This window comes from Procambarus clarkii, chromosome 40, assembly GCF_040958095.1.
Source record: "Procambarus clarkii isolate CNS0578487 chromosome 40, FALCON_Pclarkii_2.0, whole genome shotgun sequence".
Taxonomy (NCBI): Eukaryota; Metazoa; Arthropoda; class Malacostraca; order Decapoda; family Cambaridae; genus Procambarus; species Procambarus clarkii.
In genome coordinates, this window is record NC_091189.1 from 4,719,111 (window position 1) to 4,739,777 (window position 20,667).

Here is a 20,667-nt window from a genome sequence, read left to right on the forward strand (position 1 = left end):
CGGCTCGTGTTGATTTTATCAATACTAATAATAATTGTCGGAGGGATTGTGTATCGTTTGTGTCGGGTTACATTGTTGTTGTTGTTTAAGATTCAGCTACTGGGAACAAAAAGTTCAAAGTAGCACGGGCTGTGGTGACCCCGTAGTGGACTTACTTGGCACAGGAGCGGGGTTGTAACTTTTTCTATCGGGTTACAGGAAGATAGTGCACATATACATGCTAGGATTATATCTAGGTCAACCCCCATCCCCGAGGTTATATTACTGACCCTCACCACACCCAGAATTCGCGAATGTGAGTCAGGAACGAACCCGAGTGTACTGCCTTATCCTTATCTGGATCAGTGTCTCCTTGTTGGCTATACAACAAATTTCTGTTACGCAGTCCATTTATTCGTGGTGGGTCACGTGTTGGCGCAGGCGCCAATATCTCAAACCCAATTTTCTATAGTGTTATTATCCTCGCAAACATGTTATATTTATCTCTTAGCTACAAAATGTGTTTTCTATGAACCATGCACTTAAAATTGTTAAGCTAGGCTAATTACAGGGCATTGCGCATTAATCTAGTTAAATGTAACGGAAATTTACAGAAGGCTGATGGCAACAGTTTGGGACAATACGAAGGTCGTTACTCCGTGAATAAGGATTAGTCTTATTCTACCGGTGATGGAGACGAGACGTATCGCTCTGGATGTCAACACACACAGCTGCTACTGGATGATTTACTTTTCAAGAGGTAAATATATATATATAACTTGTTATTGTGGTTACAATAGAATCAGGAAAGGAAGGAGAAGAGAAAGTTAAAAATTTAGCTTTCTAAGAATTCAATTTCTTTATTATGCACCCCGTACCCATCCCATGGGCGGTGGTGTAAAGGATTACAGAGGCACATAATCGGTTCAGGAACTGAACCCTCTAGTTCGTTTGGCTAAGCAAATAACATTTTTTTGACGCTAGTTACAAAATTATTAATGTTATATAGATATACATGTACACATACTCATGCATACATGTACATATACATACGTATACATATACAGTATGCATATACACATATTTAATCACCCACACAAATACACACATCAATAATCTTTTGTCACAAGTGATTCAACAAGAGGCTCACAACAGTCACTATACAAGGCACAGGAAACAGACTCTGACTTTCTGACTTTCATATATCATGAGTAGGCTGGCCGTTTTTCTGGTTTTATAGTAAATACAGACGATTATCTGTATTTTGTATATTTGTATTTTGTATTTTGTATATTTATCTGTATATAAGTTGTATCAGAGGATACAACTGACGATTTACTATAAAACCAGAAAAACGGCCAGCCTACTCATGAGAAACTCTCCAGACACAAAACAGAACGCTTTAAAAGAGACTAACGTCGTCTATGCCTTCAAATGCCCACTTGGGGACTGTAAGCTCCAAAAAATCCAGTATATAGGCAAGACAACAACATCTCTTTCTAGGCGTTTAACGATGCATAAGCAACAGGGCTCCATTAAGGAACATATAATCTCTTCCCATAACCAAACCATCGCCAGAGAAATCCTAGTAAACAACACAGAAATCATCGATAGATACAGCGATAGCAGGCGGCTTGACGTTTGCGAGGCACTACACATCAAGAAGTCAACACCAGCAATCAACAGCCAATTATTGCACAACTATATTCTACCCACCTCAAGACTCCGCTCCAATATAGAAGCATCAAGAAATATGGACCAATAGGCTTTCTACAAACACTTCTATTCAATACCCATTGTTTCTGTTCTGTCTTGTGTTGATACTTTTAATACCCTATTAATATCCCCTCCTGTTCTGTCTTGTGTTAATGCCACATCACCCTTCCCACCTCACTCAAATGTAGATATAATATCAGAGAGACGTAAGTTCTAATCAGTTGTGTATTTGTGAAGTCTTTGAAAATGTAATAAGTTTTACGAAACGCGCCCGTGTCGCGTCAGACTAGAAATAAAAATGAATTTTGGAGAAGTGATTTTTGATTTACCTCCAACAGTGAAGCGTAATGTACGAAAGATTGAGAAAATTCGTGTTAGAATTATTAATCTTACTTTTTCGGTCATATTTAATAATATATATATATATATATATATATATATATATATATATATATATATATATATATATATATATATATATATATATATATATATATATATATATATATAATTATTGAAGGTGACCGAACAGTTGAAAATCAATTGTTCTGCCGCGAATCTTTTCTATTTTCCGTAAAATTGAGAAGGAAGTTGACGTCTATTTGGGACGTTAACTTTTCGTTAAGAAAAATGTAAGGAAAATAGAGAAGATTCGTGCTAGATCTCACCTTTTCGGTCACACACACTAGGTGGGGCTGGGTGGCCGAGTGGCCGAGTGCTCTAGACTCGTGGACCTAGGGACCAGGGTTCGATCCCCGCACCCGGCGGATCCCTGCTCCCGGAGACAGATGGGCAGTTTCCTTAACCCTGATGACCCTGTTACCTACCTTGAGGTGATTCCGGGGCTTAGCGACTCCGCGGCCCGGTCGTCGACCAGGCCTTGTTGCTGGATTGGTCAACCAGGCTGTTGGACGCAGCCTGACATGAGTCACAGCTTGGTTGATCAGGTATCCTTTGGAAGTGTTTGTCAAGTTCTCTCCTGAACACTGTGAGGGGTCGGCCAGTTATGCCCCTTATGTGAAGTGGAAGCGTGTTGAAGAGTCTCGGGCCTCTGATGTTGATAGAGCTCTCCCTCAGAGTACCTGTTGCACCTCTGCTTTTCAATGGGGGTATTCGGCACATCCTGCCCGAAGACCTGCCCGAAGACCTAGCAGTAAATAGGTACCTGGGAGTTAGACAGCTGCTACAGGCTGCTTCTTGTGTGTGTGGGGCGTGTGGGGGGGAATAAATAAATAAAACAAATCAAAATTAGTTAATTAGTAGTTAGTAACAGTTGATTGATTGACGGTTGAGAGGCGGGACCAAAGAGCCAGAGCTCAACCCCCGCAAACACAACTAGGTGAGTACAACTAGGTGAGTATACACACACACACACACACACACACACACACACACACACACACACACACACACACACACACACACACACACACACACACACACACACACACACACACACACACACGAGCCAATAGGCCAACCGCATATTCCACTTATACTCCTTCCGAAAACTCAATATTTGTGATGAAATTCATTAAGATGTTGAATAACGTGATGATTGTGAGTAAGCCAGCCGCGTTTTGCTAATCTTAACTAAACTAAATGGAATCTAACCTAACCTAGCATACTCAAAAGCTAATCTAACTGAGAAAACCAAATTGCAAGTAACCTACCCTCACCTAACAGAGCCCATGAGTACTATAAATAACACGAAAATATATTTAACAGAGATGTCTGTAGTTAAATTCATTCCGATATAATACACCGGAATTCGTGCCTCGAATTCATAATGTGCAGGAACTGAGCCCCAATATTCGTTTTGTAATGCAAATTACAGCATTGGTGAATCAGTTATATAATTATTATCATTGAGTGAAAAAGTTTCCATTTTTCCGATTTTTTTTTGTAATAGATCTGAGTGTGCAGTTAACTGATTTTCTTTGTCTACTATGTCTGATTTCCTACTAAATTTTAATGACTTAATGTCATTGCGTAGTTTCCCACGACTGTCTCCTGAAGGATTCAATCTTTCATCACTTTTAGTTCTCAAGTCTATATCAGATGTTTATGGGTTCCTTGGTGTCTTCTTAAACAGAGAAATCATTTATTCCAGTTTCCTTATTTCATTCTCACAATACACACAGAGATCACACTAACGTGATGCATCAAATGAACTGTTAGTAAGTTCAGAGAACTTCGGTTTCAACCCTTTTACCCTGTCGTAGCTCAGTCGATTAAGGCAGTGTCTGGGATGCTCCCGGACGCAGGTTCGAATCCTCGTCACGGCCCTTGTGGATTTGTTCATTCTCACAAGTCTGCAGAGGCGGCCATTTTGTTTATGCTCCAGTTCTCGATCTGACATATGATTTCATCCAAGTACCATTAGTCTGTTAATTTCACCGCAGATCAACTATTGAATTTTCTGTATCAATGGGCTGTCTCAAAGGAACACCATATACCTTATAACCTAGTCTCATAAGAGTTACATTGGCCTTTCTTTTGTGTGAAGTGCTCTCGCTGGGGATGGGTAGTGTCTGTGGTCCAACTAAATCTTTAACAAATTAAAAATTATTTTCCCCAGTTCGATGTGAGGTGACGGTGCCTGCTTCAATGACACCAGATAATCGGGCTCCAGTGCATCGGTCAACAAGAGAAAGCATTCAAGATGAGCGAATACCTTTGTCAATGCAGTGAAGCTGCCCCGCCTAGATTGGTACACGTTAACCATCCTCCAGAGAGAAAAGGTAAGCCAAAATTATACTAATATATTGTGATATAAAGATGTTTTCGTTAGTTCAAAGCTTGAATGACATTATCAGGAAAGATGTTATGGTGGTATTTAGACCTGTATTCACCTAGGTGTGCTTGCGGGGGTTGAGCTCTGCTCTTTCGGCCCGCCTCTCAACTGTCAATCAACTGTCAATCAACTGTTACTAACTACAATTCCCCCCCCCCCCCCCCACACACCCCAGGAAGCAGCCCGTGACAGCTGACTAATTCCCAGGTACCTATTTACTGCTAGGTAACATGGGCATCAGGGTGAAATAAACTGCCCATTGTTTCTCGCCGGCGCCGGGAATCGAACCCGGGACCACAGGATCACGCGTCCAGCGTGCTGTCCAGTTAGCCACCGGCCCCCTGTGTGTGTGTATACTCAATTATTTGTGCTTGTAGCATCGAGCTTAAACCGTCCACATACGAATTACGTCGCTTTTCGCTCGTAGGCGCTATGGCCAAAAAGGTCGTAATTTGAAAATTACAAATAATTGACAATAACTTTATAATTTTTTTTCCAAAACAGCAAGTTAAAGGTCCTCTGGTAGGTTAAGGGGGCAGGAAGTTCTCTAAAGTTTCAAAACTTCATGAAAACAGTTAATTGAAAGTTTCCTCTCCTAATCTTACGGGCTATTCATGCCCGTGCCACCTTTTGGGTGGCTTAATCTTCATCAATCATCTCCTAATCTAACCGAGTAAGCGTAAGGACCCAAAACAGAAAACGGATCAGTACGCCAATTTCGTGAGCCGATTTTTTTTCAATTACGGCCATTTTTGGCCTTAGTTGAACGAAAAGCGACGTAATTAGTAAGAGGTTGCCTTGGAGGCCGCTTTCCTAGCCTATTGCAATGACGCCTACATTATTCCTCTATCAAATCTACTTTTGAAATTATGAATGGAGTTCGCTTCTACAACCTGCTTATTTAGCTCATTCTATCTTCCCACTACTCTTACGGTGAAAGAAAACTTGGTATACCATGTCAGTGATCTTTCACTTACTCATGCTTGCCTCTCAAGTTTATAATTATACAGTACCATCCTATGTAGAACTGTGTCAAAAGCTTCTTGGCAGTCCAGAAATACACAATCTGCCCCAACGTCACCATCTTGTCATATTTTTGTTGCTTTGTCATTAAACTTCAGTAGGTTCGTCAGGCATAATTTCCCTCAACTGAATGTAAGGAAAATAAGAATTCCTCTTCATAATATGAATTTATTTAATCCTTTCTGTAATCAGACAGCGTTCGCAGCACAGAGAGAACAGCCTTAAAAACGGCAACAAATGGGACACTACCTTACTACCAGAGCTTTGGGGACGCACAGCCTATTCCCATCGACGTTCCTCCAGCTCCCACCCGTACCTATGTAACCAGATATTGGATCCTATTCACCTTCTCTTCCTTATGCATCCACCATGTGAGTGTTGACCTGTGCTATTGAAAAATAATGTTATCTTGCATTCATTATACAAAGGTAAATTATAATTAAAAACTATTTATATAGTATACCAAAACATTAATCCATCCCGAGACGCAAAACAGACAGCAGCCAAGCATCTTGTCTGTCCTGGCATGATGGGCGGGAACCGGCAGTAGGGGAAGAGGACAATGTGGTCTTTATGGGATTCTCGAATTTATGTGCACAAATGTTTTCCACACTAAACAACTTTCAAACTTTTCTGCCATTCACCCACAAGACGGGTATGGGGTCCTTATACTAATTTAAATAAGACTCACTCGATGGTTAAATTTTGTCCTTAAGTGTGGGTTTATTGAGCAGCACGACTCATCCTGTTAGTGTGCCATTCTGCTATGACCTTCATAACAACATGTGCAACGCCCCCAATAGGAAAAAAATTCCGCTGGGCTGTTCATACTGTCACTTGTAGTCAATATGTCCAAACAAACAGTTTATTTAACAATAAGATTAATTTACCATCCCCAAAACTTGCGTTACCTTGCGGGTGAAAGGTGGGGGGAATCTTACTCCCAATAGATCCTCTCACAGAGCCCTCTATATGAACATCAAAGGGGTATATGAGTTGCATAGACAAAAATAATACAAATTATAATTACAATCAGTGGCACGGGTACAATAATGGTGAATTGATTGATACTTGAAGGAACAGCACAACTTGTTGCGCCTGTCCCATAACCGCCCTGGTCGTAACTGGGCTCAATAGGAACTTGATCACCTTTCCCTGATTGGTTAGTATTTTCACAGCTCTCTTGATTTCAAACTGTCCCTCGGTTTTCTGTCCTTTTTCTTAAGGCTTTGTAGTGCAGTTTTCGAAGCAGTACAGATCACTACTCTTTTTGTGCTTCTTTCTAGGTATCGCAATGCTATAAAAATGGCTGTTAACTCTGCTTGCGTTAAAGGGGAATAGTTCTCAATACGACCTTTCACTTTCGTTTTGAAAGACATTTTTTTCCTAATTACAGTGAGTGCTGCTCCAGCCCTGCCATTAGTAGGATTGAAGAACAGTGTAGACCTCTTGGAGTCACAACTATGTTAGTTTGCTAAACTGTGTTTTAGACTGTTTATGTATATTTTAACAAACTTTGTAACTAGTTCATCAATGCTGTAACTTACATAACTAAATGAATTTAGGGGTTCACTTCCTGAGCCCATTATGTACCACCATAAACTTTGCCACTACCACTCAAAGAATGTGTATGGGGTGTATAATAAATTAAATTTATTAAAAGCGATTATGAGTAGCATTATTTTCATTATACTACCTTGCATTTTTGAATTTGCGAATCTTCCAATATAACCATCACTAAAACTTATGTGTACCTTGTGCGGATGGCCACTAAGTTACACTGAATGAATAAAAGGTCGTTAAAGGCATTAACATACAGTTATAAACAAGCATTGTGGAGAAATGCCCGACAGACCATTGGAACATTATCTAACACAGCGCAGAGTTACAAACCCATTAAGATTTCAACTTAGATTAAACAGAGCAGAAGTTGTTAAACACATGGGACAAAATCTTACTGAACCGACCATACGAGTCATAAATACTCATACTCCGCCCAAGTAAAACAGAAACAAGCAACGCTTAGTGGGCCAGCCAGAGGCTTAGGGCCCGCGCAGGAATATCCCTGAAAAAAAAGCTTTAAACACAAAAACGACATAACTTTAGCATCAAGATATATTTAAAACTCACCAGGTGGATCATACAAAATTACTTGTAGCCTCCTTTGGGGTTGCGGGAGGTCGACACCACACACAACACTACTCACAAAGGCTATGTGGCCACAGAGAGAGAATGTCGCTTTCCCCTCTAATTCTTTCGGGTGCGAGAGACCTGTTGACAAATCAGCTGAAGAATTTTTTCATCCCTACATGTGTTACAACGGCTATAAGGTTCGTTTGTAAGGCAACATATGGCAAAACAGTCATGCGCACATCGCACGGCCTTTTAAGGAGTAACGGTTCTTCAAACAAGGTATGATTGTCTTATTTCAGACCTATTATTAAACATGAAATTTTTTAATCTCTGTTATTTTATCTGTTAACTGTACTTGTAGGCACCTTTGATAAAAAAAATTAAAATAAATGTTAAAAATAACGTTTAAAATACAACCAAAATAATCAGATGTTATATTTTTGCCAGGCTGTCCAATGGAACACATGGGGACCAATCGCTGAAAGTATGAATGCTGTATTCCCGGGATGGGGGCCTTCTACAGTGGCCATGATGGCAAATTGGGGCACCATAATATTTCTGGTGTTTCTGTTTCCCATATGTTGGGTGACACAACGGTGTGGCCTCCGGGTTGTTGTGGTAAGCAGCGCTGCTCTGATGTTTGTCGGAACAGCTCTACGATGTATAACCAGCAGCCCACCAGTATTTACCATGTGAGTATTCAATACGCTGGTAAAGAAACCCCCTCTACCTGACTACCTACCCCGCCCCCCCCCCATACCACACAGCTTAATCTTCACCTGACCAACTACCTCCTCAAAAAGTAAAGAAAAAAAAGCAGTCGCTCCTCCACAGATCTCCAGTATCATCTATTGATACTGGTAATGGCTCAAAAGGGCCACCACTTACGGGCTATTCATGCCCGTGCCACCTTTTGGGTGGCTTAATCTTCATCAATCATCAATCAATTACCTCCTCAAGTCCTATTCCAACCTTGGTGGTGTTACCTATCGTACGTTAAGGCTCGTGATCCTACAGCAGCCAAACTTTAATAAGTCTAGGGATACGACACAACTGCTGTTCTCAATAGCGAATCACCAGTATAACCTCTTAATAAGTAATGAGCACAAAAATAGAATCTTCATAGGACTGAAGAATAAAGACAATAAGTATATATATATAAAATTATATTAAATAAATCTCAAAAGCAAACAGATGATTATATGGTCACAATATATCACATTAAAAATATCACTGTATCTTCCAGACATTAAATCAATAATAATATATATATGGCTATGACAGAAACAAAAGAATGACTTAACTCCAAGATGTTTTCTCCCTGGTTCCCGTCCAGCTACTGAACAACAAAATGCGAGTCAAAAAACAGATTGCCTTGCCCCGCGAATAAATTGCCAAAGTTACAATATTTATTATTTCAACAATGGAGCAATACATTGTGACAAGAGTAATCTTAAACTAACTTAATGAATAATTAGTACACATTGATATACACAAAACTAAAGTACTTGTTTCTTTACATAGTAATTAAAATATGCATACAGAAAGAAATAATGGCATGCACACCCAGCAACGGACGATCCCACGACAATTTGCCAGATACAGTTCACTCAATTATTATTTCGCTCTGTTACCCACTTATGATCACATATAAATCATTAGTTCCCGTGGGAAAACTGATCACACAAAGAAATAAACAATCATTCCCACGATACGCTGGGCCTAACGCCAACACTGTAACATGAATGTGCATTTGCATAGAACATATAAGTATAACAATATACATGCTTGTAATTTACATACAATTATAAATGTACATATTAATATATTTACTTACGTGTCTTATAAGGGTACGTAACAGGTGGCAGACGGATGTGTGTGCTCTTGAAAGTTGTAAACTAGGATGTAGTGAGTGAGGATGACAGACAAGACGACTCCAGGCCTTTTCAGGTAGTAATGACCAGGACAAAACGGAAGAATATGGTATTCTGCACATCCTGCCATGCCTCCTGGTCTCATGTGGTGGTATTTCTGTGTGCAGGTTTGGGACCAACCCCCTCTAGTATTTGCCGCGTGTAAATTATTATGTATCTCTCCCACCTGTGCTCAAGAGAATACAGATTTGGGCATTTTAGTCGTTCCCAATAGTTTAGATGTTTTACCGAGTGGATTCTAGCAGTAAAGGATCTCTGCACGCTCTCCAGGTCAGCAATTTCACCAGCTTTGAAAGGGAGCTGTCATTGTGAAACAGTATTCCACTCTAGAGAGCACTTATAATACTAAGATTCTTGTAATATATTTTGTATTATGTACTGTGTGATACTTCATGAATTAAGGTGTATTTGTAATGTATATACTTATTTGTCTACGTTATGGAATTTTGAGTCCCTTGAGGGACTTAATGTAGAGGAGAGTAGAAATTGCCTAAGCTACTCTATCCTTTTGGGATGTTCAGTATTTTATTATCTTAAACTTATTTGAACATGAACTTGAACCACCTCCTCCTACACCCTCTATCTGACCACACAGTTAAGATTGTCATATTTTTACATCATGTGTCATTACGAAGTCATGTGTTCACACAAAAAGTTAACTTTAATTCCATCTACTCAAACTTCTTCATATATTTTTGTCTAACCGACGCTTGAAACAATCATATGTGATCCTACTTCAATGAAATGCTTGATAATGTGTCCTTCAGACCACAAATAAACATAATAGACGTGGAATCATTGGATCGTTTCAAGCGTAGGTTAGACATGTGTATGTCATATTTTCTCAGCATGAATTTTCATGAAAGTAAATTATCATACTATAGTTAACGTTATCTGTTGGCAGTATGTGTCACTTGTGTGCCATCTTGGTGGGCATATCCAGCATAATTATCCTGGTGGCACCGGTGCTCATTGCAGCAGACTGGTTCCCAGTGCATGAGAGGACCACTGCCACTGGTAAGTAACTTACTTTTTCCTAAATTACATTTCCTAAAGTATATATATATATATATATATATATATATATATATATATATATATATATATATATATATATATATATATATATATATATATATATGCGAACAAGCCTGAATGGTTGTATATATATATATATATATATATATATATATATATATATATATATATATATTTTTTTTTTTTTAAATTATATAGGAAGGGAGTACCACCTCTAGCTGGAAGAAGGGGGACCCATAGCCTCGGAGGAAACCACGCATAACGCATTAGAGGGAATGTTTAGATCCCCTCCAATACAGTTTCTGTGTGCTTTTCTCCTACCACCCCCTTCCTTGAATATTGTTTGTGCTTTATTATGCATTTGATGGTTACAAGATATACATGGGTTGATACAAAAATAATAATGCAAAAAGGTGCTTAAAGGTTATGGATCTCTTGAAGAACACAACAATGGGAAACATTGATGAATGTCACAGACGGGTTCGATCATTGTTGCAAGTCAAACACTTCTTCGAATTCCTCTGAAGTTGGACTAGTGCCCAAGACGCAACAGGCATTTCCCCTCTGAATCGCAACACATATATATATATATATATATATATATATATATATATATATATATATATATATATATATATATATATATATATATATATATATGTATATATATATGTATATATATATATATATATGTATATATATATGTATATATATATATATATATATATATATATATATATATATATATATATATATATATATATGTATATATATATGTATGTATATATATAATATATATATATATATATATATATATATATATATATATATTTATTTATTTATTTATTTATTTATTTATTTATTCGATCCAGAGGGAAAACGTCTGCTGCGTCCTCGGTTCCTGTCCGGAAGCTTAGGAGTTCCAAGAGATCAATAACCTTTATACTCATTGTATTAACCAATGTACATTTTGTAACCTTTAAATACCTAATAAATCACAATAAAACACAACAGGAAGGAGGTGATAGGATGAAAGAACATAGAAACAGTATTAGAGGGACCTAAAAAAATCCCCTTTAATGCGTTATGTGTGTTTTTCTCCAAAGTTAAGGGTCTCCTTCTTCCAGCCAGAGGGGGTACTCCCTTCTATTTAAAAAAATATACTATATATATTTATTTATGTATTTATCTATTTATGTATGTATTAATTTATTTATTTGTGTATTATTTATGTATTAATTTAGGTGTTTATGTATTTATAATTTTTTATTATAAAAGCAGAGCACAGTTCATTTGCCCCATATAAGTATTGAGGTAGTTTCTTCGATTTTTACAGCATTTCTACAAAGTTTTGTCTCTATGTAAAGTTTTATAACTTTTCTATAGCTGTGCCAAGTCATCTATATAATATTAAATGTTTTTCCGTCTAATTTCTTTTTAGTGTTAGATTACAAGTATTCTAGTACACTGATCAGTCTCCACACGACTGACTCAGCCCAATGTTTCCATCTCAAACTTTGTCAAAATAACCATGTCTTACAATGTTTTCCAGATTTTATGATAATTGTTGCTTTAATTATAACATCGACAACTTATCTGATACGAACGGCTTCAATATTTCCTAATAGGTACATCACGTTCTTGTGAAATCATTGCGAGCACAGAGATAATATGTTTTGCAGTAATAATGTTCTTGTTCCCCACTAGCGGTGATGATGGGTGCGTCACAGCTAGGCATCCTGGGCAGCTACCTGGAGCCTCTCTTGGTACGTCTGCCCTCCCTTCAGGTGTCTCCCGAGGATGTACAGCAAGATGTCATGCATCTTTTATATCTAGGTACAGTCCTTACAAACTTTACAAATGCTTATACCAATAGGCCTTCTGCAGGGTTTCTAAATTCTCATGTTCTTATTTAATTTTTTTTTACTGTACATTCTAAATTGCGAACATTGTTTCCCTTATGGGAATTTATAACCAGAGATCAAAGAAGTAATATTAATACTTTGCTTAGATTCCTGGCAGTACATCATTGTGAGTGAAGTACTTACGCATTTCTTGGACACCATTGATGGTGTTATCTCTGAATTCCGCGATTTTTCACATTCCATTTCATAATGACGCAAATCATGTAAATAGTTCTGCTGACAGTTTACATTTAGTCAATCTCCATCAGTAGATGATGGAAACTCTCAAGAGGTACTAATTGTAGCCGAGCCTAACCCTAGCAGTGATAACATCTAAAAGTCTGCTAACCCTATTGGATGATCCATAGACGTGCGGTTCTTCCTGCATAATAGAATAATGATAAGTGGAGGCACCGGTGTGAATTTCACTTTGCATCAGGTCGACTAGATTTGGTTACTGTTCCCGGAATATTACTGCCGGCCAAGGAAAATGTCAATTTGTCAACTTGCTCAAATGTCCTCAACTTGAGAAAATGTTCTCGACTTGCCAGTATGGCAGGTTGAGAACATCTGTCTCGTTTGGCAGCGGTATTTGGAAACAGGTTGGGATGTTACAGCAAACAGATGGAGGTTTGGCTGGAAGACAAGCACCAGGACCACGTCTTTCAGCGTGGTTATACTCTGGAAACAATAAATGATTATATTTATGATATTCGTACGTGGCTTTTGTAAAAGAAAGCTCGGGTAAAATCTAATTAAAATGACGCATGAGACTTTATTATATCGGTTATATCCGCCAAAAGTCGTAACATTAGGCTTGCAAAGCTGCATTTTTTTTTTTACAGTTTCTGATCTACTTTATGTAAGTTTATTGCACACTATCCACCAATCATTTTTCCAATATTCATTTCACAATGCTTTGTTTTGCTCTGAACATATTTTAATTAAATATTTAAAAATCCTTCTATATTTGGATAGGTGCTGGGGTGGCAGGTGTTATATTTCTGGTGGTGTTGGCACATTTCCCCTCCAAGCCTCCCACCCCTCCTTCAGTCACCTCTTCTACTGAGCGGCTTAACTTTATCCCCGGCTTGAAGTCTCTTGTCAAGTAAGTCACGTCAGTCCTTCAACATGTTCAAGTTTTACTGTCATTATTAAGACAAGTGACATTTTGTGTCTGTATGGTAATCTTTCAACCCATCCTCCTGTTTAGGTAGTACTTTTTGTAACTATGTGCACCATAGTACACACATTGACGTACTGAGGAATTAGATAGGAAAATTTTGTGCTATTCACTTCATAGTTCGAAAAAATAAAGCTAAAACTAACTTAAATATTCCTAGGCCTAGATAGCACATATATATATATATATATATATATATATATATATATATATATATATATATATATATATATATATATATATATATATATATATATATATATATTAGGCCTCAGCGTGTATTAGGCCGAGGAAGGTTTGGATAGGTTAGTTTAGTTTGTCTTTGCAACATAAATATAAAATCTTTTCCAGTGCTGTCCAAATTCAATATGTACGATTTCTGCTTTCTAATTGCGTTGAACTGTAGCACTGTATATGTACTATGGTCCTCATCGTTACTATAAATACTACCAAAATAGGAGGATGGGCTGCAATATTTATATTGGTTCTTGTAGTAGTGCTTCGATTACCACTATTAATAATTTGTAAGCACAACCTAAGTGATGATTATGAGGTCTAACAATGTTAATATTAAGTACTTTAATTTAAAACTGAAATCATAATTCTAGAGCTTTACCGAATGTGCAAATACTTTTGGTCGCCTAAAATGGGGGTGACTTTATAAAGTACCCTGTAGCTAAAGAACTAAAGCAAAAAAAAAAAGTTTTATATTATTTGTCGTTTGTCATCATTTCGGCTAAGTATTTCTTTGAGCATTTCTCAGCCCCACATCAAATAACAGTTATCATATAACTGTAGCCATTTTTAGCGAACGTATATTTGTTATCCATATATTATTCCAACAGAAACAAACAGTTCATGATGATGCTGTTGTCGTACGGTGTGTCTGTTGGGCCTCCCATAGCCTGGATCTCTGTGTTGGATTACTCGCTTTTTCCACTCGGCTTTCATCAGGTAAGTTATGATTTTTTAAGACAAATAACAATACAAAATGGCCATTAATGCTAATTTGTGTATGTAGCAGTCTCATGAAGAGGCTCTCAAATTAGTCTTCAACCCTTCCATAGATGCGCTTAGATCCTCTTCACTAGGAGCTTCAAGCAATGTATCCACTAATAGTATGTTGTTCTGTGTATTGTTGGACTCTAAAACCACTGATGCCATACGCGAGGTAAAAACTGAACACCATAAGATGATGAAACTGACTAGTTGATGTAGATGCCCACGATACGGTTTTACAACGTGCTAGACCTTGCCCAAACAAACTTTTCCCCATTCTTTTTCAACAACCAGAACCTACTAAATGTGGCAAGATCTTAAAGGAAATAGCCGCGCAAGCATTAAACTTTCTATGGATTGCATTATCTTCATTAATTTTCTCGTGCACTGGTGATAGTGAATTAGTAGGAGACATTCTACCAGAACATTTGAAATTCTATTGATATTCTTGAGGCTACATAAGTCCCCCCCCCCCCCCCCCCCGCGGCTTGGCGCCTTCTTTTGAGAATTACTTCACCCCCAGTTTACTGAAGGAGCTAGTTATTAACATATTCTTGAAGCATTATCAAGCATTGACATTACCGACTGATACATGTACATGTATAAGCGGTAAGAGTGAATGTTCTGACAGATATAAGAAGTGTCATCAGTGCATAAGCATGTGGGCGTACAGTTTATACCTGCACTTCTTGACCCCTATATAGTTATTCTGGCTTAGCGCTTTCTCTTGATAATTACATCTTGTCACCTCTTGCACCACCGTGAACTCGAACGTATCAGTCAAATTATTGTGAATATCGATTACAGTAATACCGACTTCAACGATATAGTTAATAAGAAGCTAAGTAACCTCTACACTGACAATAATTGGACCCCCCATCCAGGAGAAGATATTGTAGTGTACTGTAAAAATATGTAAATAAAAATAAGAGGAATGAAAAAGCGATACGGGATATAATTGTAAACTTTGCAGTGAGAAAACACACGTCTTCGTGCTATTATTTTCTATAACAACCGTCGTACAGCTTCCCTTATCATAACAAAACAGAAAATTTCCACCGCTTCAGACAAGCCAAAATGTACTAAACTGGTATATGAACATTAATGCAGTTCTGGAGACTGTGCACTGTGTGGCATAAGCTAAAGTCGGTACACTGCTAACACTCTGAGAGGTGTCTCACATTTATTTTGCAGGAAGGAGGAGTAAGACACCATTCACTCATCCACACCCCCCCCCCCCCATTTTGAATCGTCAGGACATCGTAATATAACACAACACTCTTCACACTGACCAGTTACCGTAGGAGGCTGCGCACACTTTAAACCATCTATATTCGTGACCTTGCCCCATGGATTAACACTAAAATGAATTTGACAGAAGGGAAGGGAACTATCAGAAGGAAGCGCCAATCCATTGCGACTATATTGCACTTGGAAGGGATCAGGATAAAGATTTGGGATGGGACTGGGGGAAGGAATGGTGCCCAACCACTTGGACGGTCTGGGATTGAACGCCGAATTCCAGGAAGCGAGACCTTCGCTTTACTATCCAGTCCAAGTGGTTGACTTGGGCCGGACGGTAGACTTGACAAAGCATTCAGTTGTTTCGTGGACCTCCTTTGACCCCAGGGGGGAAGATACCCGTCGCGTTAGTCAACTATCACCCGCTTCAACTAACCTTATAATTCATCACTCGCATCAGTTAAGGACTAATCATCCCCATGAACAGGATTGATAGAGTGAGGTGAACTCATGCTTATATATGTTTAGATTTGTTTTTCAGTAGTAAAATTGATGAACTTCTTGCTGAAAGACAAGTAATAAAGATCAGTACAGATCTAATAGTCTGTGATCATGACACTTGGAGTTAGTTTTTCCTTACCATAAAAGAGATTTCTCGTGTTAAGTCCATTTACTGAGTTCCATGTCATCATCTACCAGGACGATGCAATGTGGATTGGGGTGATTGTTGTGATAGCGTCGAGTACGTCACCAATCATCGCAGGCCGCATCAATGACCTAATACAAGGCCATGTTAGAGTGTTGCTCTTCAGCCTCATGTTGACCACCTCCTGCTGCTTTTTCTGGTTCCTCCTTCTCTCCTACAAAGTTTTGCCGTTTGCACAATGTAAGTTAGTTATGCTTCATTTGTTACAACTTGCTTATTTGTGAATATCTTTTTTTCAGGTTTATATATGAAATTGAACTCACTCCACATGGGCTTGAGAGGTTACAAAACTTATTAAGTATCATTTATGGCATCAGTACTAAATTGATAGTATAAAAATGGTAAACTGGTCGTTTACCGTTTGATACTATAATTGGAGGCCGTGGAGGGTGCTGCTCAAATTCAGTAATTCACTCTTGAGTTAAATCTTCGTACCTCGAAGACAGAGCCTAAAAAAAATTAATAGATGAAATACACTCAATTTATTCTTGGGTCAAGTGAGGTAGATATAATAAAATAATTTGTCAGTATGATAAGCATCTTGGAAAACAAAAGCCAACAATCGAATAACTTGATTGATACGTTTATAATTCAAGTCTCATTATGTAATACTTATGTGATCAAGATACTAAGAAGACGGAATAAATATGTTCTTTACATAAATATTGCTTGTATGCAAATGTTGTGTTCTCGATGTCTCCAGGTAGTGTTTCTCCAGCATTACTGCTATAATAAATTACGCACACATTAGAAGAAAAATAAAGTAGTAAACTAATTATTATATTTTATATAAAATATAATAATTAAGCCTGTATTAAATCGAACAGATAATGAAATTTCTCTATGAGAACCATACATCAATTTTAACATTAAAGAAATCGGATTTTACTATGACAATTATGCTACATCATTTTGAATGACTCTTTATACTTTGTAGGGCAAGTGTATGTGTCAATAATAGGAGGCATAGCGTGCAATTATGCCACCATCCCACTGTTCCTGGAGGTGGGACAGGACCTGGCGTACCCTGTGCCTGAACTCTTGCTATCAGGACTCATGATCGGCATGGATAACATCGTCACTGTTTGCGTCTTGCTGGCCTTCTTCATCCCTAATGTTGGTAAGCTTCAACAACTCATCATGGTTCAGTCGGTAGTGCGTGTGTCTAGGGAGTCCAGATATGCTGATTCGATCCTATTGTACATGTATGGCCCTCAATATGTTATCGTGAATTCCATATTCCTCATTGTATATATAACATTTGATGTAATATTTCGTGCAATTTCAGTTTCCATATGGTCACTAATATTACTACTCTTCATATATAATTGAAAACTGGCATATATATTCTTTTTACGCAGAATGTAGTACCTTTTTGAATGCTATTGATTGTTGCCGCAGGTTACTTGTGGATGACCTACACACTACTGCTGTCTGCGACGCTCTCTATGCTGCCTTTGCTGCTTATCAAGTTTCACTCCACCAGACTCATCATAGACACTTCCAAAGACTAATTCTCCACAGAACAATGTTACCACCTCTCTGTCGTACGTCGGTATTGTGACGCCCAAGGTGGCCTGCTTCCATACTGGGATGCCTGGTGTTATTAGTGACAGCTGAATGTCTGATGTTAGTGGTAGCTGGATGCCTGGTATTGTTAGTGGCAACTGGATACCTGGTGTTGTTAGTGGTAGCTGGATAACTGATGTTGTTAGTGGCAGCTGGATTCCTGGTGTTGTTAGTGACAGCTGGATACCTGGTGTTGTTAGTGACAGCTGGATACCTGGTGTTGTTAGTGGCAGCTGGATACCTGGTGTAGTTAGTGGCAGCTGGATACCTGGTGTTGTTAGTGGCAGCTGGATACCTGGTGTTGTTAGTGGCAGCTGGATACCTGGTGTTGTTAGTGACAGCTGGATACCTGGTGTTGTTAGTGGTAGCTGGATAACTGGTGTTGTTAGTGGCAACTGGATACCTGGTGTTGTTAGTGGTAGCTGGATAACTGGTGTTGTTAGTGGCAGCTGGATACCTGGTGTTGTTAGTGGCAGCCGGTGTTATTAGTGAATACTTGGTGTTATTAGCTGAACACTGAAAGAACAACAGCATTGCATCTGAACACAAAGGTTATCGAGTTGTTGCCTTCTTATACTGTCCAATAGTTATATATTTTCATTGTTTTCAATGTGCTATATCATTTAGTACGAGTATATACAAATTGAATTTCTATTAATTATAAAATATATTAACTAATGAATATTTTTGTAAATAATACGCTCAAGCTATAAACGCAAAACATTTGTAGGGTTCTTTTTAGTGTTAATTTCAGAACTTGATTAAATCAAATATGTAGCATACCTAAGAATTATACATAGAATGTTCACTTATTTTAGGATGTTGACCAAACCACACACTAGAAAGTGAAGAGACGAAGACGTTTCGGTCCGTCCTGGACCATTATCAAGTCGATTGTGATAATGGTCACAATCGACTTGAGAATGGTCCAGGACGGACCGAAACGTCGTCGTCTGTTCACTTTCTAGTGTGTGGTTTGGTCAACATTATTCAGCCACGTTATTGTGACTCCTCATCTGCTTATTTTAGGATGTTTATTCAACATCATATTCATACTATGTTGTCATCATATTCATATTATATCATATTTTTCATATATCAACGTTTATTTAACATTTATTGTGCAATATTGAATAATTATACCATTCTATTTTTATCTAGACTTGTGGTAAAATTTTATTCAGCATTTAAATAGTTTTTTGTGTAGCTTTTGAGATTTCCTACTTTCAGTTCTGATGACACGAAGGCTAATGGAAAACATCATGTTTGGTAGCACAAAGGTTTATTATTCGATAAATGTACCCATTTCTCTCTACACTGTGTTGATACGGCTGAGTGTATTATTGAGTAGTAATAGTTGAAAGGAATGGACTTCAAGACCACGTCTGAATGGCAGATTTTGTTTATTTCATCAGCCCATTCGCGTGAAGTCTTTACCAATATGACCGAGCACCCAGCACAACTCCACTTTTGTGTTAAGTGAAAATAACACATCGAATATTGAATTTCAGCAACCAAGAGATTGAGCGGGTTAATAAGGCACTGCAACACAATAACAAGGGCATTTGTTTTAGTAATATTAATTTCTAAAGATCATATAAAATCATCCAATTCCACTCTACTGCTATGTTTATGGATTGGTCAAAATCTGTTGATAGCGTTGCTAGGCTTCTCTATTCTTTTCATGGATTAAATCTTTGTCGTCGTTCTCCGGAGGAATATTTTTACTGCAAACCATTATAGTTTTATATGCCATGAAACAGTTACTTATCCTCTATCGAACGGTATCCAACACTGGCTGTTCCTCATCTTTAACAAATTTAAGACAATCAGAGTTCCCAGTAATTTTGTTACTTCTAATGACGTTGCAGACAATAGCCTTCCTTAACGCCGCTGTTAAGGAGGCCATTTGTGCCTGTCTCAGAATCAAATTCCTTACTCGGATGTCTACTCTGTCGTTGATAACGCAACCTGTAACCGGTGGAGAGAGAAATGGTTTACTGTTACGAATAACACATTACGTACTATCAAATGTCACCTATTCCTGTGACCCGCTTGTCACTGGAGCAGAAAATCGGAAATGTCTCTGGGTAGGTTTTGTAATGGCCCTCACTTTACTGTCAGTTTTTTTTTTAGTTTGGTTCATTTTATTATGCATCCCATACCCATCTTGTGGGCGGTAGTGGAAAGGGTTACAGAGGCACATAATGGGCTCAGGGACTGAACCCCACAATTCATTTAGCTAAGCAAGTTACAATCTTGATGAGCTAGTTACAAAATTCAGTACAAGTCGTCACATCATCAATGGGTTCGAGATCATTGTCAAACCTTATTACCCTGCTTGTAGCCGCACATCTTGTTGAATGGTAGAAATAGCCTAAGCTACTCTATCCCTTTGAGATGTATTTTTTTCTTGTCTCAATAAACATACTTGAACTTGAACT

The 20,667-nt window shown here is 38.1% G+C and overlaps 1 protein-coding gene across 1 annotated transcript in view; it reads left to right on the forward strand.

Annotated features, from left to right (window-relative positions):
- The window catches only part of LOC123757829 (solute carrier family 49 member 4 homolog), a 45,243-nt gene extending 24,602 nt beyond the window's left edge, over positions 1–20,641 (forward strand). The window contains exons 2-12 of the mRNA XM_045741690.2: positions 594–739; positions 4,277–4,439; positions 5,708–5,886; positions 8,096–8,340; positions 10,487–10,599; positions 12,328–12,456; positions 13,503–13,632; positions 14,553–14,661; positions 16,648–16,834; positions 17,592–17,774; positions 18,056–20,641. Of these exons, the coding sequence (XP_045597646.1) occupies positions 4,361–4,439; positions 5,708–5,886; positions 8,096–8,340; positions 10,487–10,599; positions 12,328–12,456; positions 13,503–13,632; positions 14,553–14,661; positions 16,648–16,834; positions 17,592–17,774; positions 18,056–18,168 (1,467 nt within the window). The 5' untranslated portion in view covers positions 594–739; positions 4,277–4,360 and the 3' untranslated portion in view covers positions 18,169–20,641. The remainder of the gene's footprint in view (positions 1–593; positions 740–4,276; positions 4,440–5,707; positions 5,887–8,095; positions 8,341–10,486; positions 10,600–12,327; positions 12,457–13,502; positions 13,633–14,552; positions 14,662–16,647; positions 16,835–17,591; positions 17,775–18,055) is intronic.
- The last annotated feature ends 26 nt before the right edge of the window (positions 20,642–20,667 follow it).